Here is a 12,239-nt window from a genome sequence, read left to right as displayed (position 1 = left end):
TCTGCTGAACCCATAACACAGGCTCTCAGGGGAGAACACAGAGGGAATGATTTTCTATTCGGTAGCATAAGGGAGAAATATGTTTCTGTAACTGGCTTTGAGGGAGCTGAAAGCAATCAATGCAAACTCTGGGATGCAGAGACAGAGCTTTACAGCTGCCCTCTCACATCCTTCACCTGGAGTCACAGCAGTGGCTTACAGGCATCAATGAGTTCACCTAAATCACACCTCTCCCCAGTTCACTGCTATCTTGTGTTTAAATAAAGGGGGGAAGAACACACAGAAGGTTTGACTGGTGTGCTAAAGGCCCTGTAGTCAGTTTTTGCAATTTTGTGGCTTTGGGCTGAGATTCTTTTTTTGAACACCCAAAATAACCATGTTTTCATGTCATCTGCTGTAACCTTGATGACTTTGATAGTTTGAAGCTGTTGTTGTACTTGCTCTAAGGAACTATTGCTTCATCCCTCCTCTTCTGCTCTATGCCTTTTCTTTAGACTGGCAATAGCATTGCAAATACTGTCAGTAATTTGGGGCAGAAATTTCTTTTCAAACTGCTGCCCTAGGGACCAGGGACCTGTAGAAGGCTACAGAGGTTTGTTCTCAGCAAGTTCTTGTTTGTAGCTCTCGTTTCTCTGCTAGAGAACAGAAAATTTTGTCTGCTGGTGATCACATTGTGGCTCCTCTTTTTATTGCAGTATATCCATTCAGCTGGCATCGTCCACAGGGTAAGTTCATGTGTGCTCTTATTCTGATTTTTATGTTTGAGAAACACAGCATAGTCACGAAGTTAATAAATTCCTAACCATCATTTCACTAATAGCATTGTCTGCTCTAATTTTCCATCCTGTCTGCTCTTTTTTCCATCCTACACCCTATATATGTTTGGATTTGCTAATATCCAAAATGCTGTATTTTCTGATGAGCTGAGAAGCATTTTATGATGCTTTCTGAATTAAAACTGTTTCAGAAAAAAATCAAATAGCAATCTAAAGCTGTACAGTATAGAAGGTGTGGTGTTAATTCAGTCATTTGCTGCATTGATACCGAACCTGGGGTGTTATGGGACCCCATCAAAGGCAAGCAGAGGTTCAATTGAGAGCTTTGTTGATGTGTTGCAACTTGAAACATCCAATTTTTCTGCTCTTGTCTGTTGTAGGACCTGAAGCCAAGTAACCTGGCTGTGAATGAAGACTGTCAGCTGAAGGTAGGTGGCAAAGCAGCACTTTGCATCAGCAGCACATCAGCTCGTGGAGGAGCTGCTCTGCCAGCAGGAAATTGGCACTGTCATGTTTCCTTTTTCCTCCCGAGCCTCAATTCCAGGCGTAGCGTTCCTTGGCGGCTGCAGCAGTGGGAAATACTCCCCTGCTGATGTAACTTGCTGAATCAGGGCACAAGACTTCAAATGAACCTTCTGTCACTGTAATCCTCGTGGCATGGCAGTGTGTAATGACTTCCTAGAGAAATTCAGCACTGCTGAGCAGCACTTGCAGTAGGTGAATGATCCCTGAAGGGTAACTGGATTCAACTGCAGTTGCCTTTTGGTTCTCATGGACATCGTGGTTGTGATTCCAGACAAAGTTATTTTCAGGGTTGCTCTGAAGGGTTTGCTTGCAGCTGGCTGGGGTGGTGCTCTAGCATGCATTTTCTGTAATGTATATTTCAGGGAGTGGCTCTGCTGCCCATAAAGGTTGGGTCAAGCTTGTTCATCTTCAGCATTGAGGGAGAGGCCGTGCTGTGTCACCTGCAAGGTGTTCTTATAGGAAAGGGTGAGTTGTGGTGACCTGGGAGCATGCCTTCACCACGAGGTCGTAGACCAACTCCAATAAAGCACAGAGACTCAAAACTTAAGCTTCAAGAAAGAAAGTGACCTTCCAGGGAGCATAAAGCACTGATCCTTCCAGCAGGGTCTTCTCACGACAACTGGGTCTGCAGCTGGCTTGCAATTTACTGTGGAATTAAGACATACTAATTCTTTGAACCATCCCATGGGTGTCTGTGGTGTAGTTGGAGCTTTGTTATTACCTGACTGGAGCTACTTCATTGAAGTAGAGTCTCACTTGCCCATGGGATTTCTCTTTTCTCTCCTGCCCTTCCTTCTCCTTATTCTTCCTTTGGAACTGCAGATCTTGGATTTTGGCTTGGCCAGACAGGCTGATGCTGAGATGACTGGCTACGTGGTCACACGGTGGTACAGAGCCCCAGAAGTCATCCTGAACTGGATGCATTACAACCAGACAGGTGAGCAGCCCTGCCCCAGCAGTGTAACTCTCTGGTGATGAGCCAGGGGATCCTGCTGGTTCAAATCTCACAGAATTGTCCAGTTGTTTTTCCTCTTTATCATCAGTGTTCCCTGGAGCAGAGCAGGTCCCAGAGGTGTTGCACAACTCCAAGAGCTGGTGCTTGCAGGAAATGATGAAAGCAGAGATTTTAGAACAGAGGAGGGTGGGAAGGAGTGAAATTTAAATCAGTGCTTGCTGCAAGCAACAGCAAAAGCGACAGCCCCAGCAACCTCTGCTGCCTTTCTAATTCCTTTTTAAATTTTCTTCCTTTTCCCCCACCCTTCCTTTTTCTCTCTGGACAGTGGATATCTGGTCTATTGGCTGTATCATGGCAGAAATGCTGACTGGGAAAACACTCTTTAAAGGAAAAGACTGTATCCTTTCAAGATGAACCTTTTCCCTGAGGGGAGTAATAATTCTTGGTGTGTGTGTGAAAGTGCTTTTATGAATGAGGCTACTGAAAAAAACAGGTATCATTCTGGTTTATCAGGAGGTAATCAGAAGGACCAGTCTTTCTGGTGAGGAAAACAGAAAGGGACTTTAGAAATACACCTCTGTGGTGGTGTGGCTCTACATCAGCAGTTCAACCTTGCGTGGCCGTAGCTCCATTCCCAAAACTTTGCATATCCTTCCGAGCCCATGGATGTGTGTCCTGGTATAGTTGTGCCAGAAAAATTACCTGTTGATGGAAATGCCATGCCAGGGAGAAAGGCTTGGAGCTCTTTTCACCAGTCTAATGAATCTCTACTTGTGTGACTGTGATGGGTTTGTACCATGAGCTAGTTGCAGCTCTAGCAGGCTGAGCTGGGGGCAGGCGTGTCCAAGGGTTGCTCCTCAAAGGGTGATCTTTAACACAGCTTGCCAGACCTGGATCAACTGATCCAGATCCTGAAAGTAAGAGGGCATCCAGGAGAGGACTTCTTGGAGAAGCTGGAGGACAAAGCGGTAAGGAGGTTCCCTGTGGGTTTGGGTCCTGCTGGCAGAGGTGTCAGGGGAAGAGGTTAACCTGTGTTTGACATGGGGGAGGTGCTGCCTCTACAGCAGCAGAAGTGCAGCAGCAGCCTTTTCCCCTCGGCAAGGAAGGCATTCCTCTGTGCTGGTGGCACATCTGATGGACCTGGTGCTGTGCTGGGAGCTGCTGTGTTTTGCAGGGACTCCGATGGGAGGTGCCTGATGCCCCAGCAAACCACCAACCTTTCTCTGTTCTCCAGCTTGGCTCTTAAAACAGAAGTATTTCTCTGTCTCGACTGATAAAAATAGTTCCTTGTAAAGTGCTTGCTGAAATGGGACATCTGGGATGCTTTGCTCTTGGCTCCATTTGCCTTTGCTCATCGGAGCCATGAGACTGAGAGCTGTATTTCACACCTGTCCACGTGCAGTAATTGTGCTTTCCTTGCTCTTTCAGGCTAAGAGTTATATCAAGTCCCTCCCTAAAATCCCCAAGAAGGATTTGTCTGTGCTTTTCCCTAAAGCAAATCCTCAGGGTAAGTAATCTCCAGCATTTCTCATGAGTTTTCACAGCTGGAACAGAGGCAAGCTGACTGCCACAGCCCCGACTTTATTTCTCCTTCTTCCCATAATTCCTTGCTACTTTTTTCCCTTGCAGTTTGTGCCCCTGCCCCTCCTCAGGGAAAATATGTATCAATTAAAAGCAGAATTATCTTTTATTGGCATTACAGTGGTGATGTTCTGCTGTTCTTGGCCATTTACTACTTTAAAAAAAATTATTATTTTTTAAGTACAGTGTAGATCCTGTTTGTTGAATACCTGGATCTAGCAATATTTAACAGACAGCAGATGTGCAATTTTCAGTGTAAGAATTATCTCTTACAAAGAGCTCTCTTCCCAGGTAGGTTAGAGGTGAGAGCAAGCAAAACTTTTCTAGAAACTGAACGGAATAAAGTCTAAAAATGTTAAAACCAAGTGGGAATGGGGCTGACAGACTAGTCAGCATCTGGGTTTCCTGCCCTCCTCTTTACCAGGGATGTATAGGTTTCTATACAGATTATTCATGTTAAGGCTCCTTTGAGATGCAAGGCTCTAAATGAAAGCAAATTATTAAAACTGAAAAATATCTTGAGGTTACTGGCTTACTCCTCATGTTTCTGCAGCCCAATCTGTGCAGCAAGGCTTATTCAAGTCTAATTTGTTATTTCTGCACAATTTAACTTCTGTTAGTAAGAGCTCCCTGAGGCTGCTCTTGGGCAGACTTTGCATCTCCACTGATGGGAGCTCCTTGCTGCCTTGACCAGCTTGAGGAATCTCTTCAATTTTCAGGTCTGGAGATGAAACACTGGAAATACCAGTGCCATCCCTTGCAGGGTTCTTGCACAGGGTGCCTGTGCTTCCCTGCACCTTGCTTAGCCCTGTTCCCATTCTCTGCAGCCGTGGACCTGCTTGACAAGATGTTGCAGCTGGATGTGGAAAAGCGCCTTACAGCAACAGAGGCCTTGGCTCACCCCTACTTCGACCAGTTCCGAGATGTCGAGGAGGAGACGGAGGCACAGCACTCCTATGATGATTCTCTGGAACATGAAAAGCTTTCAATAGAGGAGTGGAAAAGTAAGAAGTTTATTTTCTTTGAGGTTTCTGTCTAGCACGGGATTTTCCTACCCCTCTTTTTGTTCTCTACAGATGCTGAGTAAGGCTGTGATTGCCTGCTGGTGCCTCAGTGGTAGTGCACAGATCTCTCGCTTTTATGCATTCAGCAAAGATCCCTCCAGCTCTTCAGGCAGACTTTTTTTGTCTCTCTCCTTTGTCTCTTTCAGCTGCCACTGAATGCCTTTCTCTCTGCACATCCAACACTCAAACTTTTGTGTCCTCTGAAATCACATATTCACGCTTATTTTGTTCTGTTTTTCAAGAGCATATTTACAAGGAGATCTTGACCTTCAGTCCCATTGCACGGAAGGATTCAAAGAAGAGAAGTGGGATGTCATTATAGCGACGGGTGCAGCTGTGGCTGGGACTCAGTTCTCCTTGATGACATGAAATTCATTCCACACTGCGTTGCTGGTGGCCATTATTTGGCCTGTGGGACCTCTCTCTGTGTGCCAACACAAGGATGACACCATGCTGTGGGCATTGGACTTTGTTCTACTAAAGGGGAAGCACCCCAGACAGTTTTCAACATAAAAGACAAATATATTCTTGTTGAAACTTTAAGTGAGAGAATTTTACCTGGTGGTTTTATTTTTTCCTTGTATTTGTCCATGTGAGAGAGGAGGGGTTTCATTCTTTCTCATTAATCTTTTCAAACACAGGGTTTAGTACATTAATTATGGATGAGGTAAAGAGAAAGGTAAAATTGACTGGGAAGCGAGTCCTATGCAAAAGGATCAGAAATACTGAAATTCAGCATAACAAGGCCTTATCCAATCTCACTCTGACCGTGTCCTGCTTCCCTGAATAGTCACAGAGCACCCAGCAGAGCAAGGCTGCTGGGATGGTGTCCAGGGCCCCATGGGATCACCCTGTGTTCCGAACAGCTACAAACTCATCCTATACACAGAATTCTGCTCAGATGCTTCCTCTCCAAAGAGCCACTGCCTCTTTTTTTTTATTTTTTCCCTGCTTATTTAATTGCCTGGGATTTGATCAGTGCTGTTTCCTCCTCACTGCCAGCAGCAAACGCAGCCCGGGAATTCAAGGCCACCTCCCACAGCGACAGACTGGGTGTCCCAAGCAGCTGCACAAGTTAGTTTGAATATGGATAGGAAGTTTTGCAGCCTGTGCTGAAACTGGAGTATCTGCAGATGCAGGGCTTATCAATACAGTCACTTGATAGTGCAGTGCTAGGCAGGCACAGCTGCTTGTTGTGATAACACCTTTGGACTGCAACACGTTTTTCCCCATGGTGATCAGCCAATCATTCCAAAGTCTATCCCAAGGGATATGTGCCAAGAGACAAGTGTCTTCTCTGTATCAGAGCTCAGAGCACAGAGTCCCCAGGACTAGAGAAAAGTATGGAGATATGTGACCTCAGTAATACATGCAGTGAGTCTCAACTCCCCCCTCTTCTGTAGCTGCTGACTTGGTTTGGTTTAGCCAGGTTGTTTGTTTTCAGTACTCTCTAATTTTCTTCTTAAGTAATGTTCAGTTTTGCTGTACAGTTTTCAGTTTTGCTCCGACAAGTAAGGGAAAACTGCAACATTTCCAGAATTTTCTGATCTGTCTTCTCCACTGGGAACTGGACACAATGATGTCATGTTTCTTGGCTGTCTCCCTGTTGCAGCTCATGGCATGCAGCACTTGGGATAACCCTCCAGTGACTGCAGCTTTTTGATAGGATGGTGTTGATGTTTGCCTGCTGTAGCTGCACAGCTGGTCCATGATGATAAGATGTGGTTTCTCGTGGCTCATATCTATCTGGGCCGTGTACAAGCCCTTGGCTTCACTCCTCTCTTAGGAAGGGACAGTGAGCACAGAACTGTGGTGATGTGCCCTCAATTCCCTGGAAATTCAATGTTTTCTTATGCAGCACTTTTGTAAAGAGCTAGGCTGGGGGATATGCAGTAATGTTCTGCTGACTCTGTCTTGAAAAACACAGCTTGATGAGATTTAGGGTTCATCCTTTCCTTTTGCTAAGGAACAACTTGCATTTTCCTTGAGTGGCAGAAGGGAGAAGTTCTTGCTGCATCTGTCAAACTGCAGTTGGAATACTGTCCTTATGAATCTGACTTGGCTGCCACATGCCCTGCACAATCTTGAACAGAGGTCAGAGAGGAGCTCTCTGCAGCTGCCATTTACATCTCAGAGAGCTGCAGATGTTTAGAGCTGCCTGTGCCAGGGTAAAATGAGGCTTGGTGGTTTGCAGGGGAGGGTCATTGTCCAGGTGAGCGTTTGTGAGTGCACAGGGAGATGTTTCGGGGCTGTGGGTGAGGCAGACTTGCCCTCCTGACTATATGCAACCCTGGACATGGAGAGGCAGAGAAGAGTCTTAAAAGCTCAATCTTGTAGAGAAATTTGAGTACATCTATGGAGACCTTTAGAGTAGAGAGCTTTCTTTCAGAAAGTCATCTCTAAAGTCAAAATCATCTGTTAAGGCAAAGAACCCATTCAGACAGAACTCATGAACCACTGTTAATGGGAATGTAGTGTATGATTTCTTAGTCATCTTGCCCTCCTTCAGAAGGGGATAGGTAGACTTGAAGCGTTTTCTGTCTCAGTAATGATGGCTGAGGGAGAAAACATCTTCATGATAAAGGAATGTACTGAGCAGTCTGCTGGTAGTTGAAAAGGGACTTGGATAGCTTTAAAGAATAATTTAATATGCCCTTTGGGAATTGTCTGTCTGAGCAGAGGACAAGCATGAAGAGGCACTGGGGACATGTGATACAAATAGGTGTGAGAAGAACAGTTGTGAGCATAACCAAGTAGGGTACACAGATTTTGCAATCATCAGTCTCACTTGTTTTAGGGGTAGCACATACAGGCTCTTCAGCATCAGTCTTTCTGCTGAGTATACATCCAGTTTCAGGGCCTGGGTTTCTGGGTTTCTGGGTTTCTTGGTAGGTTTACACTTACCCGGAATGCTCTGAAATTGCAAGAGCAATCCCAACAGCTGCTGTGTGGGCTCCATGCTCTGGTTTCATTCATTCATCCACCAACCCCATATAGTGACAGTACACTGTCCAAAAGCATTACCAAATATCCCAACAAATGTGGAGAGCAGGTGCTCTGTAAGCCCAGAAACCCTGGAGGTGTATGTATATTTGTTTTTTGTGGTATGTATCATCCAAGAACTGAAAATAGACAGTAGAAAATGTAGCAGGTTGGTAGTGGAAAGAATATCTGTCTGTAAAGACCAACCATCCCAGTGCTCCTACGGCATCTGAGGACATGTTTCAGTGAAGAGCTACCAGAAGGGAGAGGTGGGGGGAATTTCTATTGACATTTCCTGAAAGGAGTTTGAAAAACACCTGCTTGACAGAGCCAGTGACTCAGGCCAAGGCTGGAATCCTTCAAAATCAGCACAAGAACGAGAGGGGGTGTGTGACCCTGACAGACACTGTGAGTCAAAGCAGAAATTACCTCATGCAGAGGTGCAGGCAGTGCCTGTTGGATGACTCACACTGACACATAATTCATGGACATTCCTTTCATTACAAGTATAGTTTACATACTTAAAAATACAAAATCAACTGATAAAAATTCCTCAGCTATTAAGGGGTCCAAAATTCCATAAATCTGGGCAGCCAAAAATATGTTTGCTGTTTGTATTGAGGATGTATGATAAAAATTTACATGGATATATGGATGGAATTTTTCTGCCTTGAGAAACATACAGATGTCTAACTTGGAATACTATTTACTTGCTAGTCTTACATTCATTTCTGACTTCCAAGCATCTTTTTTAAATTTGGAAAATAAAGCCTTCAGAAACAATCTTTCTCTGTATTTTTTTTTTTTTGGACAGCTAATTAGGTCTGTGAAGTTGCAACTTTACGGGGTCTATTTGTTAGGTAGTTGCACGACAGCTAATTAGGTCTGTGAAGTTGCAACTTTACAGGGTCTATTTGTTAGGTACTTGCACATGTAAGTGGGAAAGAAAAAGCAGATGAAGCAATGATTATTTTATGTTCTTAAGAGACACCACAAAATTACCAGGATTTTTAAAGAGAGACAATAGTTGCTGTGTTTTGGATACCACCTAGAAACCTTTCAGTGCACAATTTTGAAAATTTCCACAGCCTCTTAAAAAACTACTTATTTTATCCTGTAGGAAAAAGACAGATCATCTGTTTCATATTTAACATTTTCACATTCTAGGTAGCAGACTAAACAAATAATGTTCATGTTTTAAGTATGTGATAATGGGAAAGAAGAAAAACATAGAAAATTATAAACACATCTGAGAACTCTAGTGAGATACTGTACAAAGGATGGTAATACCTTTTCATATTCCCATGTCTCGCTGTTGCCTGAGCAACCAGGGAAAGCGTTCCTAATCCTCTGCATTTTTCCTGTATCATGGGTCAGCAGAGTGTTGGCTGGAAACGTGATTATGGCTGTTTTTCTTTTCACAGCTGAGAGAAACAAGATATGAAAGACTGAATGAAGACCAGAATAGCCAGGAGTAGTTTGTTTTTCCCCCAAAAGGATGGACACTTGCTGCACTAATTGCACTTATCATGGAATCATTCAGGCTGGAAAAAGCCATTAAGATCGAGTCCAAATCTACACTGTGAAAATGTCAGTTTCCAGGTGAATGTGGTTTAAGGGATGTTTTGCCTGATTTCTCTCTACAAGCCCATTTTCTGAGCACATGAGCTTTTAATGTGATGTTCAGCTGGTGCTGGCTCACAGCTGATTCAGTCAGCTCTCCTTTTTATTGGAATGCACTCCATTAAATAATACTGAAGGGTGAGTATATTACCTCTGCAACCCTCATTGATTTGCTGTTAAATGAAAGTGAGTTAACTTCTTTTAGCCAAGTTTGGCTAGAAAAATAAAAATTCTTCTGCCATAAACCATCAATTCATATCTGTCTTCAGAACAGTTCAACTGAAAAAAAAATGTTTTAAAATTAGAGGATGTTAAAAAAAAAGAACCACTGAGGAGGTAGTGCTTGGTGTTTGTGTAACCTCTCTGATGTAAGTGAGGCTGAAGAGGGTTTTATATATATATTTATTTATATTTATAAAGGGTCTTAGGAAATGCAGCTGAGCACTTCCTAGGACCCTATATAAATATATATATATAAAAGTCCAGTGAAAATACATGTCAGCTGAGGCTTATCACTTTGAGGTATCAGGTTTTAGCCTTTAATGCACAAGGGTCCTGTTTAGCAATTGCTCTAATTTCAGCAATTCTGAAGAAAACAGCAGCAGAACAAACAGCCAAAGAGAGATACAAACATAACTCAGTTTCGAGGCTTAATAAATCAACAAAGAAGAAAGGTCAGGTCGCAATTCTAAATGCTAATTCACTTCCCTTTTTAAGTGTGTTTTATATGCTTGAATAAACATGGGGAAAATTGTAATATGACTGAAGGTGCCCAATTCTGTTTGAGGTGTCTTGGCTGCTGCTTTCATGTGAAGCAACATCAATAATTTTGCACTTGCACCCTTTAAAAACTGGGACAGCAAAGAAATTGAATTAAGCTGTGCCTCTGGGATTTGAGAGAAGTTCAGAAGGTTTTTTTCAAATAACACATTAGTTCCACAGCTTTGATACAAAACTAAATGATGAATAACTTGTTTTGATGTTGTAACACATGGCCCCCAGTCATCAGAGATGTCTGGACATCTCTGTGCACAAGTCATCCCACTGTTCTTAATAGGGAACCTAATATGATTATAATAAGCTAATTCCAGTGCAAATTTAAGAGTATAAAGTTTCAAAACTGAGGTCAAAATGAAAGTGTTTGCAAAAGTTGGTCATATTTAAAAAAAGAAAAGTAAAAAAAAAAAAATTCAAGTAAAACCCAATTAAAATTCCCACATAAAAGAAGGAAAATCATAGAATGGCCTGGATTGGAAGGGATTTAAAGAACATCTGTTTGCAATTCCCTGCTGTGGGACACCTTTCACTAGAGCGGGTTCATCACAGCTCCATCCAACCTGGCCTTGAACAATTCCAGGAATGTGGCAGCCACAGCTTCCCTGGACAACCTGTTCCAGTGCCTCACCAGCCTCGAAGGGAAGAATTTTTTTCCTATTACCTAATCTGAACCTACTCTCTTTTAGTTTGAAACCATTCCCCCTTGTCCTGTCCCTACATGCTCTTGTAAAAAGTCTCTCTTCATCCTTATTGTAGGCTCCTTTCAGGTACTGTAGGGCTGCAATTAGGTCACCCCAAAGCTTCTCTTTTCCAGGCTGAACAAACCCAGTTCTCTCAGCCTTTGAAGTAGCTCATCAATTATTGAAATTATTTTATTTACTGTTTAACTAGGAAGCAAATGCATCTATAGATTGTTTTGGGTTTTGTTTTATCCTTCATGGCTAGGACCATACTCTTAAATAGCTGTTCTTTTAAGGGTGAAATCCTTTATAAAACAGTAAGAGTGTTGAGACTTTATTTCTAAATCTTGGATATGTTATTTTTAATGCAAGACAAGGATAGATTATTATTTATTTTAAAGTTTTGATATGTAAATAGTAGATTTGAAAAAAAGTATATACCATATATACACAGTATATACTTCAAAGGTGATATATGTAAAGACTGTTCAGCAGTAACACATTTTCCTTTGCTTTTAAAGCTGCAACAAGCTCTGGTCCAACCTCAGTACTTTGCGAAACAGACTGTCACAGATTGGCTGCTCTCAGATTCCATGGTTAACATACGTTAAGAGACAAAAGATCTCCAGTTGGACTATAAATGAGGGAAAACAGCATTCATTGCTTCCTTCTAAAACAGTTAATTCTATAAATTCAGATGGTGATATTATGCAATACTCTGCGCAGAGTGGGAGGTGGAACATACATATGCCCAAGTATGTGGCATGCTCTATAAAAAGTAAGTGTGGGAGCCTCTGCAATTCCTATCTGAATGCTTATCTCAGTTGCTAACTTAACTTTTTCCTTGTTCAATCCCCTCAGTTCCTCTCGCACTGTCCTTCCAGCCCATCACACCTCTGCATGTGAAGAGGCCATCTGGACGTGAAGTATTGGTCTAGAAAATAAATACAGGTTCTTGCTATTTACACCGTTTGTTTGATGTTGCTTGTTTAGGCTAACAGTGGCAGGCAAAGGTTCTCTGGGAGTGTAGCTGGGTTGGACTCTGGCACCTGGCGGTGCTCCAGGGTGTTTCCTGGGACCCCATGCTTCCTACAAAAAATAGTGGGTTGCCAAGAGGAAGACACCCCAAATGAGCCTGGAACAAAAATCCCACATTTGCCGCGGTCTGAGCGCGCCCGTCTGTGAGGTACCGGCCTGGGATGGGCCCGCACGGCCGTACCCGAGCTCCCAAACCCCAATCCCGCGGATGATGTGGGGGGCAGGGAGGCACAGGGGT

General features: G+C 43.1%; 1 protein-coding gene across 1 annotated transcript in view; it reads left to right on the top strand.

Annotated features, from left to right (window-relative positions):
* LOC103625286 (mitogen-activated protein kinase 13) overlaps nt 1-8,666 on the top strand; it is a 14,759-nt gene extending 6,093 nt beyond the window's left edge. The window contains exons 5-12 of the mRNA XM_008644692.2: nt 696-725; nt 1,157-1,204; nt 2,124-2,238; nt 2,582-2,653; nt 3,145-3,224; nt 3,685-3,763; nt 4,665-4,841; nt 5,144-8,666. Coding sequence (XP_008642914.1) covers nt 696-725; nt 1,157-1,204; nt 2,124-2,238; nt 2,582-2,653; nt 3,145-3,224; nt 3,685-3,763; nt 4,665-4,841; nt 5,144-5,223 — 681 coding nt within the window. The 3' untranslated portion in view covers nt 5,224-8,666. The remainder of the gene's footprint in view (nt 1-695; nt 726-1,156; nt 1,205-2,123; nt 2,239-2,581; nt 2,654-3,144; nt 3,225-3,684; nt 3,764-4,664; nt 4,842-5,143) is intronic.
* The last annotated feature ends 3,573 nt before the right edge of the window (nt 8,667-12,239 follow it).

Source organism: Corvus brachyrhynchos, unplaced genomic scaffold, assembly GCF_000691975.1.
Source record: "Corvus brachyrhynchos isolate BGI_N302 unplaced genomic scaffold, ASM69197v1 scaffold72, whole genome shotgun sequence".
Lineage (NCBI taxonomy): Eukaryota > Metazoa > Chordata > Aves > Passeriformes > Corvidae > Corvus > Corvus brachyrhynchos.
The sequence above is the reverse complement of the archived record's forward strand: the minus strand, read 5'-3'. Positions and strand labels throughout refer to the sequence as shown.